The 27,942-nt window shown below is 51.0% G+C and overlaps 1 protein-coding gene across 1 annotated transcript in view; it reads right to left on the reverse strand.

Moving 5' to 3' along the window:
• Nucleotides 1-27,942, reverse strand: part of NRXN3 (neurexin 3) — a 403,334-nt gene that overhangs the window by 213,805 nt on the left and 161,587 nt on the right. Inside the window, 5 exon segments of the mRNA XM_075614646.1 lie at nucleotides 1,442-1,468; nucleotides 4,734-4,907; nucleotides 5,430-5,620; nucleotides 6,262-6,643; nucleotides 7,433-7,552. Of these exon segments, the coding sequence (XP_075470761.1) occupies nucleotides 1,442-1,468; nucleotides 4,734-4,907; nucleotides 5,430-5,620; nucleotides 6,262-6,643; nucleotides 7,433-7,552 (894 nt within the window).

The raw sequence follows: 27,942 nt of genomic DNA on the forward strand, positions 1-27,942 counted from the left end.
GGCAGGGGTGCAGAGAGGTGCGGGTAGAGGTACGGGTACAGTGGGGGCGGGTACAGAGAGGCGGGGTACAGAGGGGCACGGATACAGAGGGGCGAGGGGCGAGGGGCGAGGGTACAGAGTGGCGCGGTTACAGAGAGGTGCGGGTAGAGGTATGGGTACAGAGAGGCGCGGGTACAGAGGGGTTCGGGTACAGAGGGGTTCGGGTACAGAGGTGCGGGTACAGAGAGGTGCGGGTACAGAGGCACGGGTACAGAGAGGCGCGGGGACAGAGAGGCGCGGGGACAGAGAGGCGCGGGGACAGAGAGCCGCGGGGACAGAGAGGTGCGGGTAGATGTATGGGTACAGAGGGGCGGGGGTACAGAGAAGCGTGGGTACAGAGAGAGGTGGGTACAGTGGGGCGCGGGTACAGAGGGGCGCGGGTACAGAGGGGCGCGGGTAGTATAACTTCTGCCTCATTCCCATTAGATCTCATTTTAATTAGCAGTATTCTGAAAGCAGGGTTTAACCACGAAGTTTGTTAAAATACCATCAGGAGTGAAGGAGTTTCCCCTGTCCCCCTGAGCCCCTGAGCCCCTGTTCCCCTGTCCCCCTGAGCTCCCTCATACCAGACAGCAGGGCACAGGAGGGAGGCTTAGCATGCAGAGGTGTAAGGTGACCAGACAATGCAAATCAAAGGAGATGAGCCTGAAAGCACGGTCACCACGGAGGCACAGGAGCAGAATAAGGGCGATTAATAAGAAAGCTGCAGGTACGAGTGCCCAGCTCAATACTGCAGGGACCCCACACTGCAAAGCAAGGAACCTCCAGGTACGAGTGCCCAGCTCAATACTGCAGGGACCCCACACTGCAAAGCAAGGAACCTCCAGGTACGAGTGCCCAGCTCAATACTGCAGGGACCCCACACTGCAAAGCAAGGAAGGGGTTTCAAACACTATTGATAAAGCATTTAATAATATTATATTGTTACACATAATCCTGCATTATTACTCAGTAATCCCTGAGCTTCACCTTACAGGTGGGGGGTCAAGAGCAGTCCTCAAGACCCCCCCAACAGGTCAGGTTTTAAGGATATCCCAGCTTCAGCACAGGTGGCTCAATCAGTGGCTCAGATTGAGTCACCTGTGCTGAAGCTGGGCTATCCTTCAAACCTGACCTGTTGCCGGGTCTTGACGCCTGGAGTTGAGTGCCCCTGGTCTAGAGGGGGTTTTCCAACAACCCAAAATGTGAATGAAGTCCCAGTGGTATGTCCAGACCAAAGCTTTCAGGCCCAACTACATGAGCAGGCGCATGCAACAACCAAACCACCAGCCAATCAGCCCCAATATAATGAACCTAATCCCCCCAGGCCCTGATGGATATTTCTGCCGCTACACAGGGGGCTTCTGGCTGTGGTGTGGCTGCATTAAAGATGGCGGCTGAGGTTAGAAGATGAGCAGACTACCTTGTAGATTAGCTTTGGTCAAAGCATCTTTGTTAGCCAAGGAACAAAAACAAAGCAGATGTTAGTAAGGCAGCTGAACGCTGGGCACCACTAACCCAGACCCCCTGCGCAGCAACACTCTGCAATCTCATCCCTCCCCCCCAGCAGCAGCAGAGCGGGGTAAGCAAACGAAACAGCCTCTAGCCACGTGTCAACCAGCAAGAGGGCAAGCAGCCTGCAGCCACGCGGAGCAGCCCACGCCCCGGCACGCAAGCAAAGCAGACAGAGTCAGCTCCTCAACCACAGGGAGCGGCACAGCGAGTGCAGTCTTAGCAATGGGAGAACGTGGCGCAAAACCTCTATGGAAACGTCAGCTCGTCTCCCTGGGCCTCAGGACCACACAAATTAGACTGCTAGCTCTTGGGAGCAGCGATTGTGGAAATTATTTGTGCACTTTCAATGCTTCATTAACACACAATTATTAGAATTTCTCATTTTATCATCAGACATTCGCTGGTTAACAGGAAGCTTATTATTATCCTCAAATATATCACTTTATACTATTAACTCATCAGCCTTTATTACCGTTATTCCAAGTTATTAACTTCTATTTGCTTTTATAGGTTTGGGGTTTTTTTTCATGCCGCTGCAGCACAAGCTCAGTCCCACTGACTTGAGAGGTTTCCGGTACTGGTACTGGTATTGGTATTGGTTCCCTATCGCACTTTATTGAATAATCCTGCGTTCGGTTTTAACGATTTTATTATTCTAAGCAAAACAAATGTGCTACTAAGATTCTGCCAAATGTTTCAGTCTCCAGGAAAATCTTCACTTTAATCAGAAATCGCCCATTTTTAGTCCGTGTATCCGCCCTCCGTGGTACCCGCGTCTCAGTTACTTCTTGTACCCCAGAGGTGGCTGTATGAACTGCCCTCCAGGAAGAGCACATTTTAAAATGCGTGGACACTGAAAGGGGCTGGGTACAAAGTACAATGTTATTATTAAACCCAAGAGCACAAACAGGACAGGGTGACATATAGCCTGAATCCCAGAGCTCGAGATCTGACAGGATGCAAAACACTGCAGAAGTCTCACGGTAATGTTATTTCCCCCCCCCCCTAGATTCACCAGTTTGCTTCCCAAATATACAGACACCCAGCACGTACCATCCCAGCTGTGCTCTGCTATTCTGCAACGTGTTGCGGGTTATTTAAAACAGGACTGTCCCAGAGAAGCTGCACTTTGCATGATACAAGGCAAAGGAAAACAGCTGCAAAGTCGGAGTTGGAAATGAAATGGGAAATATTGATCCACTGAATTTCGTATTATAACATATTAGGGTCAGCAGCGAGTCTCATGATTCCAATATTTATAAAACACCCCAAGGCGTTTCCATCCATTCCCTCTGTGTAATAATATCGATCGAGTGTTGTGTTCAGAGTGGTACAATAGTACAAGGCTGGAGAAGCGGACTAGGTCTTAGTGATTTTCTGATGTACTGTAGGGGAATGAAGAACTATCTAAGTGAAAAATAGTTCTGGAGAGCAGCTCACAACGGATCAATCCTACTAAACAATTTGTAAAGTAAAGAAACCCAGTAAAATCCCAGCAGGGGGGCGACTTCGCTCCCTGTCCCGAGGATTATAGGGGGTAAAAGTCTCAGACATTTCGGCAAACTGGAGTTTATTCTGCAGAGAGAAAGCAGCTCGTGCAAACAAGATTCTACGTGTTATTTATGTATCATTGTAACACTCCTGTGGGTGTCACACTCACTGCAAAGTCAGCCCCAGGAAGAGAAAGGCATTATGGGATGGGATGCTAATGGTGAGAATGGATGGAGGAGATGAGCCCATGCAGGGTTGGCTGGCACTTACAATTATTCTGGATTATGTCAGGGACCCTAGGGATCAGAAATGGCAACAGTTACATCGTTAGGCACATTTGCACCGAGACAGAGGGATTAATAAAGTCACCTCAAGCCCCGTTAACGCTTTTTCTGCCAGAGGAGTCTGCATCACATTGCAGAGAGAGCGAGCACATGCACGCCCCTCCAACAGCGAAGGACTCAACTAGGGAGAGGATTAATCCAAGGGTTCCATTATTACAGGAGGAGATTCCTTGTGGTGAAGCCTCGAGCCCAGGGGTGGCCAACTCCCGTCCTCAAGACCCCTCAACGGGCCAAGTTTTCAGGATATCCCTGCTTCAGTACAGGTGGCTCAATCAGTCCCTGCTTCAGCACAGGTGGCTCAATTAGTCCCTGCTTCAGCACAGGTGGCTCAGTCTTGGACTGAGCCACTGATTGAGCCACCTATGCTGAAGCAGGGATATCCCGAAAACCTGACCCCTTTGTGGGTTCTTGAAGACTGGAGTTGGCCACCCCTGCTCTAGTCTCTGAAGTGGGAGCCTGTCCAAGTTCTAGTGCCAGCTGTGTGTCAACTTGGACATGTCTCTTCATATCAACCAACCCTAGAATTCTAACCAAAATTAGATTGTAAGCTCTTTGGCACTGGGGTTTTGTTTTTGTACCTGTACATTTTACACATCTCGCAGGCCCTCCCCCGGAGCCCCACAAACAAAACAAGACGCTCATGGCTTGAAGCCGTCTTTATTTAATAAAGAATACATTGGCCACCCGCATTTAGCTGAACTCAGGATGGACGCAGCCTGGGGAGTCAAATGTGTATATTTTATAATGGGCCAATAGGGATAGAGACCCTTTACTGGACTCTTACAGCTGTAGTGCACTGAATCAGTTGGGTTACCTAAGAGGCTTTACAACTGAATCTATCCGTCCCCGGTTCGAGCCAACTTAAAGAGCATATACGGCTAACATACATCAAGGACTGAAGCAGCCGTGTGCTCTCCCTATAATCTACTTCCCCACCACCCTTATAGGAGCCTCATGTGACGCAGGAAGGACCGGTCTAGTGGTTAAAGAACTAGACTCTGAAGTGGAAGGGCCTTTTATCACCATGCTCTTTAGGTATCAAAGTTTCTACTTTATCTTCTGACAGTCCTTGTGTCAGAACAATCTTTTTTCCTGGGGGCTCCCGGCCATGGGGAGAGAGGCGGGGGGATTCCATGCCCATGTGGCTCCTTTGGGTGGCCAGTGGGCAAATAGCTCTGACCAGAGTTCATATCAGCCGGCACAAGGTGAGGAGAGTGGCAGTGAGGGACAGAGTGAGGGAGTTTGGCACGGTGTGGAAGAGAGGTGAGGAGGAGGATGAGATGGAGGTGGTGAGGTGTGGTGGGAGGGGGTCCCGGAGGCTGACACTGCCCCCGCTGCGGCTGACACTGCTATGAGATGGTGTACCTTCACATCCACGCTCAATCTGCCCGCTGCGATGCAGGGTATCGCTGATAAGGTCCGGAAGGCGCCCATTGAGGTCTACAGAGGCCAGGCACCCCTGAAATCCATCTCGAGATGCCACAAGCTTGGGCAAGTTGCTGTACATGCCCTGTGCCAGCCCAGCGATGTACAGGTCACCTGTGGGCACAAACAATCTCATCACATGTCTGTGCCAGGGCGGCACGACCATGTGATCACGTCTCCATACTATCCCACTATCCCATCCCTTCCAGGTCTGACCCTATTAACTCAACCCTATCCCATCCCTTCCCGGTCTGACCCTATTAACTCAACCTTATCCCATCCCTTCCCGGTCTGACCCTATTAACTCAATCTTATCCCATCCCTTCTCGGTCTGACCCTATTAACTCAACCTTATCCCACCCATTCCCGGTCTGACCCTATTAACTCACCCTTATCCCATCCCTTCTTCTTGCAGATCTGACCCTATTAACTTAACCGTATGCTACTGTTGCCCCTACTATTCCAGAACAAATCTTCTTACATTAACATTTTCTCACTGCCCCCCGCAGACGCACCCAGCTGTCTCTGCACCCATCCTGCCCGCACAAACTGACCCTTCACTCTCCCTCTGCTGATAATGAGGTGAGGGAGCTCTGTTGTCCAGACTGCCATGTGTATAGGGTCACAGCCACTCACCTTTCAGGTCCAGGTTCTTGGCCCCATTGATGACCTGTGTCACCGCCTTGGTGTCCACCTTTAGCGTGTGTGTGTTGCTGTTGTCACGCGTGATGACCACGTGGTGCCACTGGTTGTCATTAAGTGGCCGCTCGCTGTTCCCCTTGATGACGTTGGGGCCGTTCCCAAGGTCAAACACGTAGTGGATGTACCTGGAGGGAAGGTGGGACAGTCAAAGGTCTGAAGAGCATCACGCCCAATGCACTCACACCTGCAGACTATCACCCCCACCCAGCAGCAGGATCTGAACTCCCTCCAAATCACAATGATGAACATATGTACGAGTTCCTGTCGGGGATATTTAGAAGAAAATTACGGAGATTTCTCCATCTGCACTTGGATGAGGGTTAGCAATTCTCCTCCCACCTATCACCAATTGTGCATCTTTTTCATATTATTCAAGATACTTCAGTACATATGGGTAATTAATATATTTACTGAACTGACTAATCCACTGTTACTTTACCCATTACATTATTGATGTGTTTCTAAGTGTGTGTTGGGGACGCACTGTGCCATATATAAACTGTGATTTTTACTTATTCTGCTGCATTTTCAATATCTGATTTACTGTTGTCGTTAAAACCAATGTGCATATATTTCTTATCTCATGAAATAGTGTGGATAACGGTTGCTTGTTTTACTGCATTGGTATGAAATTGTAATAATTACAAAAGAGTGGTTATGAAAATACTGCATTCTATAAGGCTTGACACCTCTTCTCGTCACCTTCTCTCATCTAACCCTATCCTTTTCCCTCTCTTCCTCCCCGCCCTCCCTCTTCCCCGCCTACCCCTTCACCAGCTCCACCGCGATAAAGTCATTCCCGTCTCCGCTGTTGAAGAGGATGAACCCATCAGGGGAGATGGTCTTGAACTGGAAGAAGAGGTGCATGGACGTGTACGCCTGCAAGGTGGAGAGAGTCAGGTAGCTGGCCTTGGTCCTGAAGGTGACGGGGTCGGCTATGATGGAGCGCATTCCGAAGCGCGCCTTCAGCTCGCAGTAATCAATGTCTCCGTTCTTGCACAGGTCGATGTAGAGTAACCCATTGAACATGAGGCTCTGGAGGTGCCCTATGAAGCTGGAAGGGACGGAGGAGGCAAAGCGCTTCTCTGTCATCACCCCGGTCTCGATGTTGTGGAATTCCAGACGGGTGTGATCCCCCACCATAGTGCCTGGGAGACAGGAGCAAAGCAATAAGGCAATAGGCAATAGGCAAAAACAATAAGGCAATAAGTGCCACGTGTGTCCTGCAGCACATTGCTCTGCCACATCTACTTAACCACAGAACATTGCTTTGCCACGGCTACCTAACCGCAGCACATTGCTCTGCCAAAAGGTGCCTGCAGCGCTTTGCTCTGCCACGGTGCCTGTCGTGCATGGCTCTGCAGATACAGTGCAGGACTGAGGGGATTTAAGGTGCAATCTAAATAAACAAATATATCGGAAGTGAAATAAAGTGAAAGCCCTCAGCCATGTAACACCTTCTCCGTCTGAAATCTAAACACACTGATTATGTGTAAAGTTAGGGAGCTCGTACCTCCGAGGTGTCACTGTTACCCTCCTGTGAGCCCCCAATGCCTTTGCAGGTCTGATACCTTTAACTGAATCAACATGAGAAGTCCTCATACATGTAATATGTGCACACGCTTTCCAGACCTGACGAGTATCACACGGACTTGTGTTAACCCTTCCCGGGTCAGTGGGATTCCGGCAGTGCCTTCCTGAGTCTGGGACTGATGTGCTTAGAGTGTCACCTGCTGGTCAGAATTAAGAATGCAGGACCGGGCGATGCATTCATCCAGGTAATGGCCCACGTACCAATAACCAGAGCTGTGCATATGATGGTATCGTAGCTGTAAGTATGTGTATACAATGTGTGTCACGGTACAGTGGCAGCTGGGACCTTCAGGATATGACATTAAGCATGTTATGTCCCACTCCACATCACATGTGGATCTCACCTTCAGCCACATCATCATCCACAGTCAGTTTGAGGGTCTTCCCTCGTCGGACCACCCGGACTGTATGCCACTCATTATCATTCAGCTTCTGTCCAGCATACAGGGTCTCTGGGCCCTTACCTAGCATGCGACGGGAGAGAGGCGTTACTTACTGTCACATGTCTAGGACGATCCCCTACAGAGTATCAGGGACAGGCTCAGACAGTCCTGGGCTTATATCTAATATAGGATGACCTCCTGACTGCAGATTATCTGGGACACCTTAGTCAGACTTGGTTTTAAAAAAGCACAGCAGTCTCTTACCCTCGCCCAAATTATTAAGAGGTTAAGCTCTTGTGACGGAAGATATAAAACCAGAAATTCTCTCCCTTCCTCTCCCTCATCTTGCTATAAATGGGAATTTAGACGCCAGCTTCTTATCTGAGTCTTCAGCAATAAAATGTAGAACTCTGCACTTTTTGTAGATACCGCAGGAATATCAAAGTATACCTCACACTCACACATCCAGTGCACCTCACACTCACACCATCCAGCGTGCACCTCACACTCACCCTCACACCATCCAGCATTCACCTCACACTCACACCATCCAGTGTGTACCTCACACTCACACTATCCAGCATGCACCCACACTCACACCATCCAGCATGCACCTCACACTCACACCATCCAGCATGCACCTCACACTCACATCCAGTGTACACCTCATCCTCACCATCCAGCATGCACCTCACACTCACACCATCCAGTGTGCATTTCATCCTCACACCATCCAGTGAGCACCTCACACTAACATCCAGTGTGCACCTCACACTCACACCATTCAGCATGCACCTCACCCTAACACCATCCAGCATGCACCTCACACCATCCAGTGTGCACCTCACACCATCCAGTGTGCACCTCACAGCATCCAGTGTGTACCTCACCCTCACACCATCCAGCATGCACCTCACACCATCCAGCATGCACCTCAGACTAACACCATCCAGCATGCACCTCACCCTCCCACCATCCAGTGTGCACCTCACTCTCACATCCAGCGTGCACCTCACCCTCACACCATCCAGTGTGCACCTCACTATCGCACTCCCACCATCCAGCGTGCACCTCACCCTCACACCATCCAGTGTGCACCTCACCCTCACACCATCCAGCTTGCATCTCATCCTCACACTCACCATCCACCTCACATTCACACTCCCACCATCCAGTGTGCACCTCACCCTCACTCCCACCACCCAGTGTGCACCTCACAGTGTGCACCTCACACTCACCATCCAGCGTACACCTCACATTCACACTCCCACCATCCAGTGTGCACCTCACACTCACACTTACACCATCCAGTGTGCATCTCACACTCCCACTCTCACCATGCATCTCACCATCACAATCCCCCTATCTAGTGTGCACCTCACCCTGACATGTGCACCTCACACCCACACCATCCAGCATGTTCCTCCCACATTGTGCACCTCACCCTCACACTCCCACCACCCAGTGTGTACCTCACACCATCTAGTGTGCACCTCACACTCACCATCACACCATCACACCATCTAGTGTGCACCTCACCATCACACCCAATATCCAGCGTACACCTCACCCTCACATCATCCAGTGTGCACCTCACACTCACACCATCCAGTGTGCACCTCAACCTCACACCATCCAGTGTGCACCTCACACTCCCACCATCCAGTGTGCACCTCACCCTCACACCCAATATCCAGCGTACACCTCACCCTCACACCATCCAGTGTGCAGCTCAACCTCACACCATCCAGTGTGCACCTCACACTCACACCATCCAGTGTGCACCTCACCCTCACACTCCCACCATCCAGTGTGCACCTCACACTCCCACCATCCAGTGTGCACCTCACCCTTACACTCCCACCATCCAGTGTGCACCTCACACTCCCACCATCCAGTGTGCACCTCACACTCCCACCATCCAGTGTGCACCTTACACTCCCACCATCCAGTGTGCACCTCACACTCCCACCATCCAGTGTGCACCTCACACTCCCACCACCAAGTGTGCACCTCACACTCCCACCACCAAGTGTGCACCTCACACTCCCACCATCCAGTGTGCACCTCACACTCCCACCATCCAGTGTGCACCTCACACTCCCACCATCCAGTGTGCGCCTCACCCCCACACCACCAAGTGTACACCTCACACTCCCACCATCCAGTGTGCACCTCACCCTCACACTCCCACCATCCAGTGTGCACCTCACACTCCCACCAAGTGTGCACCTCAGACTCCCACCATCCAGTGTGCACCTCACCCTCACACCATCCAGTGTGCACCTCACCCTCACTCCCACAATCCAGTGTGCACCTCACGCGCCCACCATCCATCTCACCCTCACAATCCCATTATCTAGTGTGCACCTCACACTCACACCATCTAGTGTGCATCTCACACTCACACCATCCAGCATGCACCTACACTCATCCTCACACCATCCAGTGTGCACCTCATCCTCACACTCCCACCATCCAGTGTGCACCTCACCCTCACAATCCCAGCATCCAGTGTGCACCTCACCCTCACACTCCCAGCATCCAGAGTGCACCTCACCCTCACACTCCCAGCATCCAGAGTGCACCTCACCCTCACACTCCCAGCATCCAGTGTGCACCTCACCCTCACAATCCCAGCATCCAGTGTGCACCTCACCCTCACAATCCCAGCATCCAGTGTGCACCTCACACTCACACTCCCAGCATCCAGGTAGGTAAACTCATTAGTCCAAAATATTAATTGCCACGGCTGTAAGGGAGAGATCCCTGGGGCTATTTGCACTGTGCGTGATAGTCTGACCACCCGGTGTCATCCCTAAACGTTGCCATTATGAGACACGTGTTGAATGCTCACTAAATATCTACAGACAGGCAGCAGAATATAGAGCATGTGGTTGGATTGCAAACAATATTGCCCTAGGGAAAAAAAAAACTTGATTTAAAAGGAAAAGGTCAAATAGATGGATCCGGTCTTTTTATATCTGACAATTACAATTACAATGATCCCTCAGAAATCGGATCTGCGACAATAAAATAACCCCCCCCCCCCCCCGTTTTCTTTGCCGTTTCATTTTCAGTCGTTTGTGTCCAAGTTTAACCCTTTGCTGCCAGAGGGGTTGCAAGGTGTTTCACACCCCTCTGGCCTTGAAGGGGTTACTTATCTCTGGCCCATTTTCCCTTCTCACTGTAAGATCCTGTTACACCCCACCCTTAAAAAAAACATACTGTTATATAGTGGTACCGAGTATACTACAATTCCAGCCTGCTGCAGCTGCCTCTTTTAGGAGATTATGCACCTAAAGCCGCCAAGATCTGCACAGTATAAACGTGTGAAATGTACTGACACCTAACTAGCAGTGTCCCCCCCATCCACACGTCTCACAGACCTCCCCCCCCAATCCACACAGACCTCCCCCCCATCCACACGTCTCACACAATCCTCCCCCTCCATCCACAAGTCTCACACAGACCCTCCCCCCCATCCACATGTCTCACACAGACCCTCCCCCCCAATCCACACAGACCACCCCCCCCAATCCACACAGACCTCCCCCCCATCCATACGTCTCACACAATCCTCCCCCCCATCCACACGTCTCACACAGACCTCCCCCCGCCATCCACACGTCTCACAGACCCTCCCCCATCCACATGTCTCACACAGACCCTCCCCCCATCCACACATCTCACAGACCTCCCCCCGAATCTACACAGACCTCTCCCCCAATCCACAGACATCCCCCCCCATCCACACGTCTCACACAATCCTCCCCCCCATCCACACGTCTCACACAGACCTCCCCCGCCATCCACACGTCTCACACAGACCTCCCCACCATCCACACGTCTCACACAGACCTCCCCCGCCATCCACACGTCTCACACAGACCTCCCCCCGCCATCCACATGTCTCACAGACCTCCCCCCATCCACAAGTGTCAAACAGACCTCCCCCCCATCCACACGTCTCACACAGACCTCCCCCCGCCATCCACATGTCTCACAGACCTCCCCCCATCCACAAGTGTCAAACAGACCTCCCCTGCCATCCACACGTCTCACACAGACCTCCCACCGCCATCCACATGTCTCATAGACCTCCCCCCATCCACAAGTGTCAAACAGACCTCCTCCCAATCCACACGTCTCACACAGACCTCCCCCCCACCCACACGTCTCACACAGACCTACCCCCCATCCACACGTCTCATACAGACTTTCCCCCATCCACACGTCTCACACAAACCTCCCCCCCATCCACACGTCTCACACAAACCTCCCCCGCCATCCACACGTCTCACAGACCCTCCCCCCATCCACACGTCTCACACAGACCTCCCCCCATCCACACGTCTCACACAGACCTCCCCCCATCCACACGTCTCACACAGACCTCTCCCCCATCCACACGTCTCATACAGACCTCCCCCGCCATCCACACGTCTCAAAGACCTCCCCCCCATCCACACGTCTCACAGACCTCCCCCCCATCCACACGTCTCACACAATTCTCCCCCGCCATCCACACGTCTCACAGACCTCCCCCCCATCCACACGTCTCACACAGACCTCCCCCCCCCATCGACACGTCTCATACCGACCTCCCCCCCATCCACACGTCTCACATCACAGACCTCCCCCCCATTCACACGTCTCACATCACAGGCCTCCCCCCCATTCACACGTCTCACACAGACCTTCTTCCCCCATCTTTATATACACCTCTCACACGGACCCCCCTCCTCATCCACATGCCTCACAGTCATCCCCCATCCACACGTCTCACACAGCCCTCCCCCATCCAAACATCTCACACAGCCCTCCCCCATCCACACATCTCACACAGACCTCCCCCGCCATCCACACGTCTCACAGACCTCCCCCCATCCACACGTCTCACAGACCTCCCCCCATCCACACGTCTCACACAATTCTCCCCCGCCATCCACACGTCTCACAGACCTCCCTCCATTCACACGTCTCACACAGACCTCCCCCGCATCCACACGTCTCACACAGACCTCCCCCCATCCACACGTCTCACACAGACCTCCCCCCGTCATCCACACAGACCTCCCCCCCATCCACACGTCTCACACAGACCTGCCCCCGCCATCCACACGTCTCACACAGACCTCCCCCCGCCATACACACGTCTCACACAGACCTCCCCCCGCCATCCATACAGACCTCCCCCCGCATCCACACGTCTCACACAGACCTCCCCCCGCCATCCACACGTCTCACACAATCCTCCCCACCATCCACACGTCTCACACAGACCTCCCCCGCCATCCACACGTCTCACACAGACCTCCCCCCGCCATCCACATGTCTCACAGACCTCCCCCCATCCACAAGTGTCAAACAGACCTCCCCCCCCATCCACACGTCTCACACAGACCTCCCCCCGCCATCCACATGTCTCACAGACCTCCCCCCATCCACAAGTGTCAAACAGACCTCCCCCGCCATCCACACGTCTCACACAGACCTCCCCCCGCCATCCACATGTCTCACAGACCTCCCCCCATCCACAAGTGTCAAACAGACCTCCTCCCAATCCACACGTCTCACACAGACCTCCCCCCCACCCACACAGACCTCCCCCCATCCACACGTCTCACACAAACCTCCCCCCCATCCACACGTCTCACACAAACCTCCCCCCATCCACACGTCTCACACAAACCTCCCCCGCCATCCACACGTCTCACAGACCCTCCCCCCATCCACACGTCTCACACAGACCTCCCCCATCCACACGTCTCACACAGACCTCCCCCCATCCACACGTCTCACACAGACCTCTCCCCCATCCACACGTCTCATACAGACCTCCCCCGCCATCCACACGTCTCAGACCTCCCCCCCATCCACACGTCTCACAGACCTCCCCCCCATCCACACGTCTCACACAATTCTCCCCCGCCATCCACACGTCTCACAGACCTCCCCCCCATCCACACGTCTCACACAGACCTCCCCCCCCCATCGACACGTCTCATACCGACCTCCCCCCCATCCACACGTCTCACATCACAGACCTCCCCCCCATTCACACGTCTCACATCACAGACCTCCCCCCCATTCACACGTCTCACACAGACCTTCTTCCCCCATCTTTATATACACCTCTCACACGGACCCCCCTCCTCATCCACATGCCTCACAGCCATCCCCCATCCACACGTCTCACACAGCCCTCCCCCATCCAAACATCTCACACAGCCCTCCCCCATCCACACATCTCACACAGACCTCCCCCGCCATCCACACGTCTCACAGACCTCCCCCCATCCACACGTCTCACAGACCTCCCCCCATCCACACGTCTCACACAATTCTCCCCCGCCATCCACACGTCTCACAGACCTCCCTCCATTCACACGTCTCACACAGACCTCCCCCGCATCCACACGTCTCACACAGACTTCCCCCGCATCCACACGTCTCACACAGACCTCCCCCCGTCATCCACACGTCTCACACAGACCTCCCCCCCATCCACACGTCTCACACAGACCTCCCCCCCATCCACACGTCTCACACAGACCTGCCCCCGCCATCCACACGTCTCACACAGACCTCCCCCCGCCATACACACGTCTCACACAGACCTCCCCCCGCCATCCATACAGACCTCCCCCCGCATCCACACGTCTCACACAGACCTCCCCCCGCCATCCACACGTCTCACACAATCCTCCCCACCATCCACACGTCTCACACAGACCTCCCCCGCCATCCACACGTCTCACACAGACCTCCCCCCGCCATCCACGTCTCACAGACCTCCCCCCATCCACAAGTGTCAAACAGACCTCCCCCCCCATCCACACGTCTCACACAGACCTCCCCCCGCCATCCACATGTCTCACAGACCTCCCCCCATCCACAAGTGTCAAACAGACCTCCCCCGCCATCCACACGTCTCACACAGACATCCCCCCGCCATCCACATGTCTCACAGACCTCCCCCCATCCACAAGTGTCAAACAGACCTCCTCCCAATCCACACGTCTCACACAGACCTCCCCCCCACCCACACAGACCTCCCCCCCATCCACACGTCTCATACAGACTTTCCCCCATCCACACGTCTCACATAAACCTCCCCCCCATCCACACGTCTCACACAAACCTCCCCCGCCATCCACACGTCTCACAGACCCTCCCCCCATCCACACGTCTCACACAGACCTCCCCCATCCACACGTCTCACACAGACCTCCCCCCATCCACACGTCTCACACAGACCTCTCCCCCATCCACACGTCTCAAAGACCTCCCCCCCATCCACACGTCTCACAGACCTCCCCCCCATCCACACGTCTCACACAGACCTCCCCCCCATCGACACGTCTCATACTGACCTCCCCACCATCCACACGTCTCACATCACAGACCTCCCCCCCATTCACACGTCTCACATCACAGACCTCCCCCCATTCACACGTCTCACACAGACCTCCCCCGCATCCACACGTCTCACACAGACCTCCCCCCCATCGACACGTCTCATACCGACCTCCCCCCCATCCACACGTCTCACATCACAGACCTCCCCCCCATTCACACGTCTCACATCACAGACCTCCCCCCCATTCACACGTCTCACACAGACCTCCCCCGCATCCACACGTCTCACACAGACCTTCTTCCCCCATCTTTATATACACCTCTAACACGGACCCCCCTCCTCATCCACATGCCTCACAGCCATCCCCCATCCACACGTCTCACACAGCCCTCCCCCATCCAAACGTCTCACACAGCCCTCCCCCATCCACACGTCTCACACAGACCTCCCCCGCCATCCACACGTCTCACAGACCTCCCCCATCCACACGTCTCACAGACCTCCCCCCATCCACACGTCTCACACAATTCTCCCCCGCCATCCACACGTCTCACAGACCTCCCTCCATTCACACGTCTCACACAGACCTCCCCCGCATCCACACGTCTCACACAGACCTCCCCCCATCCACACGTCTCACAGACCTCCCCCCGCCATCCACACGTCTCACACAGACCTCCCCCCCATCCACACGTCTCACACAGACCTCCCCCTGCCATCCACACGTCTCACACAGACCTCCCCCCGCCATCCACACATCTCACACAGACCTCCCCCCGCCATCCACACAGACCTCCCCCCGCATCCACACGTCTCACACAGACCTCCCCCCGCCATCCACACGTCTCACACAGACCTCCCCCCACATCCACACGTCTCATACAGCCCTCCCCCCCATCCACACATCTCACACAGGCCTCCCCCCATCCACACGTCTCACACAGACCTCCCCCCGCCATCCACATGTCTCACAGACCTCCCCCCATCCACACGTCTCACACAGACCTCCCTCCATGCACACGTCTCACACAGCCCTCCCCCATCCACAGAGACCCCCTCCTCATTCACACGTCACACACAGACCACCCCCCTCATTCACACATTCCTTGAAGGGTCCCCCAGCTTTCTCCTGTCTCTCGTTCTGATCATATGGCGCTCAGGGTCCCCCCTTGTAGATGGGCAGATGTGCCCTGTGCCTGGGTAAGGGCTCTAGTTCTCTCCAGCACGTCTCTTTCCCTTACTGACGAATAACCAATGAGAGGATTTTGCCAGAAACCAGAAGAGATTTTGTTTTGAAACCCATTCCTAAAAAATAAAACAACATCATTGACATGGGAAGGAGAACCTAGAACCGCAATGTAATGACTTACAGACTTACCCTCTTCCTGGACAAGGGCGCGGCCAGCCAGGGGGGAGGAGGGTCCCAATACTCAAAGTGGGTAAGGAAGAAAGATTTAAGAACTTACCCCATACTCCTTGTCAGGGTCACAGAGGGCATCATTCACCCTGAAACATCTCAATGTTCCCTGCTGTAAATGACATCTGTCACTGAATCCTATATTAGATGGGATACTGGGATATGCAGCGTTCCTAACCCTGCTACATCCTATAACAAGACAAGGGAATGCCCCACTCATTGCCCCTCACATAGCCCCCTACACCTCATACCTCTGTTCCTTTACTGTGAGGGTGCCACCTTCATACCCCTCGCTGTAAGTGTGCCTCCCTATAACTATATATAACCTTATTATCTGGTCTCTTTGGACAACTGCAGCTCCTAAAATGACAGGAAGCGGCCAGCCAGGTTCTTTCGGCGCCAGATCCCGAGAGTGGACAAATCCGTGGACGTTCTGTACAAAGCCGCGATTATACTGGCGGCGTGCGCGACCGTGTGATATCACGCGACACATGCACAGGCGAAATCGGGAAGCGACATGGAGGCGTGGCCATGACGTCACATGAGTGGCGTGCCCTCGTTGCCTGAACCGCTCAAGTGACGCGGCCGTCGCGCTCCAAAAACTATTTCATTCGTCTCCTGTATTATCTGTCGCTCCGTAGCGCATACTATGTGCGCCTTCATTGAAATACATTAGTTTGTTACGGCGTCGCACACCGCCAGTATAATTGCAGCCTAAAGCAGCAGCTCGTGCTGCGTTAGAAACTCTCTCCTACCAAGTATATGATTGATTGATTGATTGATTGATTGATAGATTATAATGGCAACTAAGAGGATATCTGAAAAGTAAAGGGATGGGACCCTCCCAATAATAGGCTCGTGGGTAAGAGTATCCTGTATGACAGACAGCGGCAGTTGGACATTTCCGGGAAACATTCGATCATTGATTTTGAAAGTCAGACAAAGTTCATTTCCTTACATGAAAGATGCTCCCCCTACAATATGCCAGGTAAGCAGGATTACATTGTAAGGACTTATACAGAGATCATTCAGAATAGGGATTGCCTACTAAGGAGTATTCCTGTGTATAAAGACAGCAGAAAGATCAGGAGAACTGATAACACCAGAGCCAAGAACAGGAATTCAGCAGAGAAGGAAGGAGGGGTTACACGTTAGCATCTTTGAGAACACACGTAACAACTTGATTTGTATACCCTATATCTGCGAGTACTCGGAAAAATAAACGTTTCTTTATGTGCCATGAAAGCTGAAATGTATCATCTTGGAAGAAGGTAACGGTCAATGATTTAACACGCTGCTGCCCAGCTCCGGAATAAACGTGCAGTAAGCTGGATGTAGAGAGATCTGTGACTGCGCAGTGTAGCGCAGATAAAAGGAGAGTAGGACGCAGTTGTCACTTGGAGGGACGGGGCTCAGCTCCGTACATTTACAACTACACAATGCAGCCATCTCTGGGGTGGCATCTGGGATACACATTGTCAGTGCTTTTATCTACTACATGGAACAATGATTGTAATGCAGCCATCTATACTGAAAACCAATCTGTAATTTAGGGGCTCACACAGGGCCAGGACAACCCCAACACTTGCACTATTTGTCTCTTGGCTCTCACTGCGCTGTGCTCAGTGCTGCGCTTTTCTCAATGTTCACATTTGATGGGTTTATTGTTCAAGATCAAATTGCAAAACTGGAACAAGAAAAGAGCAAAAAGTTCTGGAAACACGAAATCCCACCATTTTCAGTATGGTTGTGATGAATCCAGGATAAATATAGGGGGGGGGGGGATGAGGAGGGAGGTTTGCACCAGCAGGGAGACTTTCACAGATAACCTCTGTCTGGTACCCTCATCCCATGAGAGCTGCACAAGTTCTCATCTTCAAGTCTGGTCTTTAAAGTCCATTCCTGGAGGAAGCATTTCAGGAACCATTGCTAAAGACTATTTGGTGAATATACAGATGAAGCAGATGTTGTTACCCCTGTTAATGCAGAAAATAACGCCTTAAATAACACGTGTGTTCTCTCTCTAACCATTGTTCTCAATAGTACAGCTGTTAAATAATGTGCCAGTGTGAACACATCGTATCACGTTAACGGTGCAACATCTGCTACTGTACGTGTGTATCATGCGCTGCTCCCTCTCTGCACGCACCAACTTTGTTAGAAGACACCCAAGACATTAAACTCATACTCTGTTCGGTACATTGGTGGGTGGGGGTGGGAGTGGGGGGGGGGTGAAACAAGGGCAAATGAATTACTAAAATATAATAATTGAGTAAAAATTTGATAATTGAATACAAAATGTAAAAAATGATATAAATGAAGGCGGTGCAGTTCCCAGAAAGACGAGCTTTTCGCTTGTCTTAGCAAAATAAGAAAAATAAATGGAACTGGTGCGCAAACGCAATCACTTGTAAAAGGTGAAAAATTGTGTCCAAAAATGAGTGAACTTAAAGTGATAAATAAATAAATTGCTTACATGTGAAGAGACCGGCTAGGTCAGGGAAACACGTCAGATCGGCCAATAATTGACCTCTATACTTTCACATGGAAAGGGAACAGGAAAAAAGAAAAGAAAAAAACACACCATAGTAATTGTAATTAATAGAGTAAAAACTCAACGGGTATTGAAAAGAAAAAATGCAACTCACAGATGAGCAATACAGTATTAGAAGCCTTTAGGTATGGTAACCTCAGAATGATCACAGGGGAGGCTCCTCCCAGTTCTCTGTTCTGTCCTATTTCTCACTGGTATTGTCCCAATAGATTCTAGCCACAGTAGCTGGAAAGTTCTCTCCTTTGCTTCCGTGGGGAGACACCGAAAACTCCAATGTGGACTGGCTGTCGCTGTCCGTCAGCTGTGCAGACGGACCTTCCCGCTTGTCTGTGTGAAGAGACGCCGGGAGCTCCGATCCGGACTTACTGCGGCCTGACGCCACTTGTCAGTGATGGAACTGAGCGGCTGGGAGCCGGATGTCTCTGCGTCTTGATGTCCGAGGCAGAAAGCAAATAGGCGCACTGGGGGGATACCGTGGGATAACACTGCATACAAAGAAATCCTACGCGTTTTGCGCGGATGATGAGCTTCCTCAGGGATTATGGGATGGCTAGAGACTTCTGATCATTAGATTGTATGATTCAATGACGTCATAACTGTATAACATTGATATTAATATTACATTCTAGTTTGTGTACTTGATTTTATATAAAACATAACATACAATAAAGTTTATTCAATCCTAAAACAACTTTAAAAATATATATATTTTATTCATTTAAAGCTGCAGTTCAGTCTTTTTTTTTTTTTTTTACATTTATTTTTTTACTTCAATAGTTTTATGTGTGCAATCTCTAATTACCTAAAGAACTGTATAGCTGCCAGTCAATTCGTTCTCCATGTATTAATAGGCGAAATTTGGTGACATATTAAAAGCTGGGATTTGTTTATATTCTGCTTGTCAGTCAGTGGAAGCTCATGAATATTCATGAGCACTCCTGCACTGACATGTGCTAGAGGGAGGGCAGGGCTGACAAAGGGGTGTGCCAGGGCTTGTGACAGGACATGAAGGGGCAGTGCCTTAGTAAATGGCTGTTAAAATAGAATACAAGAAAATTGGTCTTTCAAAGTTGTTTTTTTAAAAACAGAAAATGCTAAAAGTATTTTTTCTTACTACAGAACTGATTTATTAAAAAAAAACACACATGCAGGATATTGACTGAACTGCAGCTTTAAGACGATATATGTTTTAGCAGGTGTAGTCAAGCAAAATGGCCACAAGATGGCGATGGAGAGCGGATACAATATTGCACAAGATGGCACTAGATACCAATATTAAAAGGAATATAACAGCATTGGAAAGAATATACCTGGATATGTTAAGCTAATGTACATGGATATTAATTATATCTGTATATTCTTTTCAATGCTGTTATATTTCGTTTAATATTGGCATCTAGTGCCCATTTGTACAATATTGTATCTGCTCTCCATCGCCATCTTGTGGTCAGTTAGCTTGACTACACCTGCTAAAACATTTAATATATTATCTTAAACAACTTTTAAAAAAATATATTTTATTAGTTTTTGAATTGAATAAACTTTATTGTATGTTATGTTTTATATAAAATCAAGTACACAGACTAGAATGTAATATTAATATCAATGTTATGCAGTTATGACGTCATTGATTTTACAATCTAAGGGTGCGCTTATAGTGCCGGCGACGCGACCGATGATGTCACCAGTCGCCACTAGCGAAAGTTGAAATTCAATTTGCAGCAACGTCACGAGCGACAGGGTTATTGATTGGTTTAGAGACAGTCACATGTGGCAAGTCTGTAAAAAAATCAAATTTAACCCTCTTCCAAATTTTTGGTCGCTCCCGTCGCGCTTACTATAAGCGCTGGCGACGGAGTCAATTGTATTGGAGCAACATCGCATCGCCGGCATTATAAGCGCAGATCAATGATCAGAAGTCTCTAACCATCCCATAATCCCTGAGGAAGCTCGTCATCCACGCGAAACGCGTAGGATTTCTTTGTATGCAGCGTTATCCCACGGTATCCCCCCAGTGCGCCTATTTGCTTTCTGCCTCAGACATCAAGACGCAGAGACATCCGGCTCCCAACAGCTCAGTTCCGTCACTGCCAAGTGGAGTCGGGCCGCGGTAAGTCCGGATCAGAGAGCAGCTCCTGGCGTCTCTTCACACAGACAAGCAGGAAGGTCCGTCTGCACAGCTGACAGACGGCGACAGCCAGTCCACATCGGAGCTTTCGGTGTCTCCCCACGGAAGCAAAGGAGAAGACTTTCCAGCTACTGCGGCTAGAATCTATTGGGACAATATCAGTGAGAAATAGGACAGCACAGAGAATTGGAAGGAGCCTCCCTGTGATCATTCTGAGGCCTCAATTATACCAGAAACTGCAGAGTGATCTGGTGACATCATCGTAGCGACATCGCTGGGCAACGTGCACATGCAAAAGCGATTTGCAGCGCTACTGCAGAGACATGACCAGTTGGTTTGTTTAAGATGCACTGTGATTGGCCATGCAAATCACGTGACGCGGCCGTCGCCTGTGAAAAACATCTCTTCATGAGACAGAAGCTTTGCAGCGAGTCACGGCGCTCATGTCGCTCTCGGTATGTGCGCCTTCATTGGATTTTATTTTTTTTTGAAGCTACGCGGCGTTGCCAGCGATGTCCGGTATAATCACGGCCTCAGGTTATCAATCTAAAGGCTTTTATATATTGATCGTCTGTGAGTTGCATTTTTTCTTTTCAATACACATTGAGTTTTTACTCTATTAATTACAATTACTATGGTGTGTTTTTGTTTTTTTCTTTTTTCGTGTTCCCTTTCCATGTGAAAGTATAGAGGTCGAATTTCGGCCGATCGGACGTGTTTCCCTGACCTAGCCGGTCTCTTCACATGTAAGCAATTCATTCATTTATCACTTTAAGTTCACTCATTTTCCGGCATATTTTTTGACCTTTTACAAGTGATCGCGTTTGCGCATAAGTTTCATTTCTTTTCCTCGGTGCTGTACAGTAAGGTCTCAAAAACACCTACTCCTCGTTCCTTTGTTTCCCACAAGACCCCACAGATTATACGCTCTTCTCCCCATGCGTTCCCTATCTCTACCCCCTGTAATGTTTACAAAGCCAATGTCATTTTAGTTTCTGCTTCATAAGTGTGGGCAGGTGCTCCATCCCTCACTATGGGGCACCTTCATTGACTTGAATAGGAGTTACTGCCGGAATAAGTGTGATAACCCACACAGGCACTTCATGTATGTGATTCGCTGTCCCCTAAAAATGGGAATGGTCTCCCTCATGTGGCCATTGGAGGGAAGTGCAAGCAGGTGCCACATGGACTGTTGGTTTCCAAATTGAAGACATTTCTAGGTGTTTTTGCACGTACCAGTCTCACAATATGCGGAGAGGGGCTTCCTCCAGGACTTTGGGATTTATATAGGAGTCTTTGACATTCTGTAGCACATCAGCAAAAATAAATTCTGCTGTGAAAATCTGTTTACACAAAGACCAGATATTTTTTATTAACACAAACAATGGTGAAAATGATAAATGTTATTATAATATGGTTCACATAACCCCTCCTATTAATTACTCCTATTGCACCATATACCCCCTCCCTATAACTCCTCCTATTGCCCCATGTAACTGCTCCCTATACCTCCTCCTTTTGCCCAATGTAAACAATATAAGGTCTCCTTATAACTCCTCCCCAACTCTTATCATTCCATATAACTTCTCCCAAAAACTAACATTTCTCCATATAACCGCTCTCCAACTCTTTCAATTACTCCAAATAACCGCTCCCTGTAACTCCTCCTATTGCCCCATATAAATCTATACCTGTAACTCCTCCTGTTACTCCCTATAACTCCTCGTATTAACCCATATAACCGCTCCCTATAACTCCTCCTATTGCCCCATATAAATCTATACCTGTAACTCCTCCTGTTACTTCCTATAACTCCTCGTATTACCCCATATAACCGCTCCCTATAACTCCTCCTATTACTCTTGTAGCCCAGGCCCCCCGCCCTTCCCCCCTTCCCCCTCTGGGCTCTCTTCACTTCCCCTCCTTTACGCTCACCTCCGCTGCGGTCGGGAGAGTTGCGGGCGCGACCAGGTTGCCGGCGCTGCTCGACGGGACGTCGGGAAGGGCGCCACCATCTTAGTTAGGCGCACGCATGCGCAGTGCATTCCTGCATGAGCTATGAGGTGCTGGAGATGCGGCGGCCATTATAGAAAGGCTCGGCGATGGGAACTACATATCCCAGGAGCCTTAGGGGCAAATAGTCAGGTGACAGACAGCAGCCAATAGGGCGCCAGGATTCCCCTGCCAGGGAATAGATACATTTGGCGCGATGAGGACCATGCCAGTCGGAGCTGGGATGCAGATAGGGTAGGTTGTGTATGTGAAGGTGTCTGTGGCACCTGCACTAGGCCAGAGACCCCCTAGGCCCCAGCTAGGCCCCGGCTCCCTTTGTAGCTTGTGGTTGCTGCAGGGACACTGCCCCTGTAGAACCAGAACTTAGGGACAAAGCCAGGACGCGGCAGCATCATGGATCAGGGTAATCTGGGACCAGATAATGCATCGGTGCTACAGAGACAATTAAAAGGAGGTACCATCCACGAGAGACCCACCGTAGAGGCAGAGGCGTCGCAGTTCATCACCGGATCCGTGGCTCCCATCGGCATCATCTGTGCGCCCGAATGTGGTAACTCATCTCACCAAGTGCACTAACCATACACGGGCTAGTGGGGCAGCGCTGTCACACACACGTGGGAGGGTGAGTGACTCTATGAACACCAGGGGGTTGTGTGCTCAGAGGCACCCTAGTACTTGGGGAGGTACACCCAGTGAGGGTGAGGACACGGTGCAGGGGAGGTACACCCAGTGAGGGTGAGGACACGGTGCAGGGGAGGTACACCCAGTGAGGGTGAGGACACGGTGCAGGGGAGGTACACCCAGTGAGGGTGAGGACACAGTGCAGGGAAGCACGGTGAAGGGGAACGACCATGCAAGGCGTGTATGTTTTGGAGTGTTAGTATTGTTACGCTGTGCAGTAAAACTGTTATACCCACACGTGTTTTATTGCATGGGGTTCCTGTAACAGGGTAATTCCACATAGTAGAATCCCATTACAGGTGGAGGCGCTACCGGGCACCAACTCGGGTACACCCCAGGTTCCCAGCAGCGGAGGCTCAGGTTTCCTGTGAGCCACAGGTATCGCACCCACACACACCGTAGCCACACATCTCCCAGGGGGTGTGGGAAAGTGCGCTACACTCCATATAACCGCTCCCTATAACTCCTCCTATTACCCCATATAACCGCTCCCTATAACTCCTCCTATTACCCCATATAACTGCTCCCTATAACTCCTCCTATTACCCCCTATAACCGCTCCCTATAACTCCTCCTATTGCTCATAAAACCTCTCACTATAACTCCTCCTGTTACCCCTCAAAAAACCATCCCTGTAACTTTTCATTGCCCCATATCACCTCTTCCAATAACTCCTCCTTGTCATGGTAGAGGGGGTCTGGCCCGGGATTAAAGGGGTTACACCCCATTTGGCCACCCCCTACTCTCACCTGGGAAGCAAGGGGTTAACTGGACTGTGGTCCAGTAATGTGTTTTTACCTTGCTTCAGCATCCTAATGTATATTCCCCTGTAAAAATGTATTGTTTCTGTTCCAATGTTTGCCCCAACACATACACTGGGATTGATGCGGGAGGCTTAAGGGGTTAATGAGCTGCAGTTTAGGAAAATACATTAGGATGCGTTGTGTCTTTTAAGAAATCTCTGGGCTTCAACAGGCTTGATTGAAGTTGGATGTGAAAAGTACAGAGGGGGTTTAGTGTACAGTATGTTAATACCTAATTGGCAGGCCAAGGGTATATTGCTGGTAGAGACAGCTAGGACCCAGGTCTGGGGCATTGGGTGTGAAATATAACACCTGTTACAAATGTTCGCTACACACAGGCCCAGCTTCAAAGGATTTCTTGACAAGGGGTTATGGGGGCCAGGGGTGCGGTTACACAAGGAGATATCAGAATGAGTGATCTTATTAAATATAAGAATACTATGAGATGTCCTCGGCTGAACATGCTAAAAATTACATATGTGTAACCGGGGGACCGAGCCGCAAATAATGATTACAGACACATGATGTCTAGCAGGTCCTAAGAGACAGATATTAATATCTCTCTTAATTTTAGTATTACACGGTAATATTTAGTTTCATTGGGAGCGTCATGCGCGCCGGAATGTATTAATATGTCTCGCGTGCCAGTAAGTACTACTTAACTGAAGTTATGAAGTTATTTAGATAGGAAAAGCAGTTTTTAAACGTCCTTGGGTGGGAGGAGTTTTACTCTGGGGAAAACTGTCAACCTCAACACTGATTTATGAGAGGGGCTGGGTTTAGGTTGTGTTCAATGGGAAATAATTGTATATAAACAAGGCTCAGCCTATGGCTATTGTCGTTCGTGTCTTCTGTGATATTCAAGATTGCTGTATGAACTGCCAGTCAAGATTTGACTGTTTCATCATTCCATCTTAAGTAAGTGTCTATATTTTGTTTGTTATTTGTATAACTTGTGTGTTCACCTTTTTCAAGGCATAAATTATATTTTATCATATCTAAGCCTCGTTCAGTTAAACCCAGGTATTTTTGGTGTATTATTATAGCCTGTCATAAAGTTACCGTCACACTCCTATTTCACCATATACTGTAACCGCTCCCTATAACTCCTCCTATTGCCGCATATAACCACACCCTAACTCCTCTTATTACCCCATATAACCACTCCCTAGTGAAATGTATAATCCCTCTATTGAAACACAGAATGTAACGCAGATAAGAGCCCCTTGCGCCCCCTCGTGTCTTCCCCTTGCCCCCCCCCCTGTGTCTCCCTTGCCCCCCCATGTCTGCCCCTTGGGCCCCCATGTCTGCCCCATGCCCCCCCATGTCTGCCCCATGCCCCCTCCATGTCTGCTCCCCCCCATGTCTGCCCCTTGACCCCCCTATGTCTGCCCCTTGCCACCCCCCCTTTGTCTGCCCTTCCCCCCCCCATGTCTGCCCCTTGCCCCCCTCCCACCATCTGCCCCTTGGACATCCCGTGCCCATTTCCCTACCTGCGGTAAGACCTCAGACCTTATTTGATCTTTGGCGTTTTCTTTCTTCTCTAGGATTTTGTTTTATGTGTAACCCGAGCTGCATTTATTCCCTTACTGTATTAGCCCCTACCACCTCTGCTGGGAGGCGATTCCAGGAATCCACTACCCTTTCCACGATGAAATACTTCCTCACATTTCCCCTTCGCATCCCACCCTCCGGCTGCAGAGAATGACCTCTTGTTCTAGCTCTTCTCTCTCTTTGGAGCATGCTTCCCTCCTGCACTTGGTTGAACCCCTTTATATATGGGAGTTTCTGGAATATCCCCCTCTCCTTTCTCCCCTCTAAGCCGCACATATTAAGGTTCTTTCCTGATAAGTCTTAGGTCTCGTCCAGGCTGAACATTGCTGTGTCCAAGCTACGCGCGAGCCTCCACGTCAGCGCACGGCGCTCAGCTGCTTGGCGAAACAAATCAATTTGATTTGATCACTCGCTGTCACGTCACGTGTGCGGTTCGCCCAATGAAGGTGACGTTATAGCCCCGAGCATGCATCTAGCTGGCCAGGAATCGCCTAGCGCCTGACGTAACGCCGCTCGAGCGAGCGCCCTCCCACCCTGGGCGAGGACTGCTGCTGCTGTAGCTCCTGAACCATCCGAGTAACTTGTGTTTGCACAATCTCCAAAGAATGCCCGTTAGGCTAAGTCCATGTAGCTTTCGCCCGGGTGCGTCCGTGATGTGAAGCAGGTGCGTTTTACGGACATGCTAGACGTGCCGTTGGGGGAGCGTGTCAGTGACATCACTTAGCTGGTTCACCCTCATTGGGCGAATCGCTCACGTGACCTGCCCATCGCGCCGAGAAATTAGTTTCAACTGAATCTTCGCGCAATGCTCGCCCGCCCGCTCCAAATGTTGGGCGCCCTCGGTCTATGGACGCGATCAGCGCCTTAAGGCAATGTGATCGCACCGCGCACGGAGATCGGCAGCATGGACTTGGCCTACGTGATGTATCGAGTACCCGGAAATTACCTGCCACTTTTTCAGCTACCTGGAAATTACCCGGACCCGGCAGCAATGGGTTGGGACCGGCACCAGGTCGGAACCGGCGCCGGGTAATTTCACAGCACCTGAAAAAGACTTCAACACTTACCTGCAGCAGGCGGCGGAGGGTGAGGACGACCGCGTCGGCATCGCTGGTGCAGCAGCAGACGTCCTGGTGGCGGTGACAGCAGCAGAAGTCCTTTTTCAGCCAGCAGGACAAGGACTTCTGCTGCTGTCACCGCCACCAAGACTTCTCCAACGATGTAGCCGCAGTCCTCCTCGCCCTCCGCAGCGTTCTTCCTCACTCTCCGCCGCCGGTAAGCCAATGGTACTCGGCCTGCAAATTGTCCCATATACCTGGTACCCGGCAATCCTCCAGACTCGGTACAACACTAATGCACGTCCTTCTGAAGATACGGTCTCCAGAGCTGAACACAGAACTGTAGGGTGAGACCTCACCAATAATCTGTAAAGTTAAATCACCCGCCCTCTCTACTGCTAATAACTCTCCCTATACACCCCAACACCCCGCTGCTAATACCTCTCCCTATACACCCCAACACCCTGCTACTAATACCTCTCCCTATACACCCTAACACCCTGCTACTAATACCTCTCCCTATACACCCTGACATCCCGCTGCTAATACCTCTCCCTATACACCCGGCTACTAATACCTCTCCATGTACACCCCAACCCCCTGCTACTAATACCTCTCCATATACACCCTAACACCCCGCTACTAATACCTCTCCCTATACACCCTAACATCCCGCTGCTAATACCTCTCCCTATACTCCAACACCCTGCTGCTAATACCTCTCCCTATACACCCTAACATCCTGCTGCTATTACCTCTCCCTATACATCCTAACATCCCGCTGCTAATACCTCTCCCTATACACCCTAACACCCCGCTGCTAATACCTCTCCCTATACACCCTAACATCCCGCTGCTAATACCTCTCCCTATACACCCCAACATCCCGCTGCTAAT

This window comes from Ascaphus truei, chromosome 9, assembly GCF_040206685.1.
Source record: "Ascaphus truei isolate aAscTru1 chromosome 9, aAscTru1.hap1, whole genome shotgun sequence".
NCBI classification, from domain to species: Eukaryota; Metazoa; Chordata; class Amphibia; order Anura; family Ascaphidae; genus Ascaphus; species Ascaphus truei.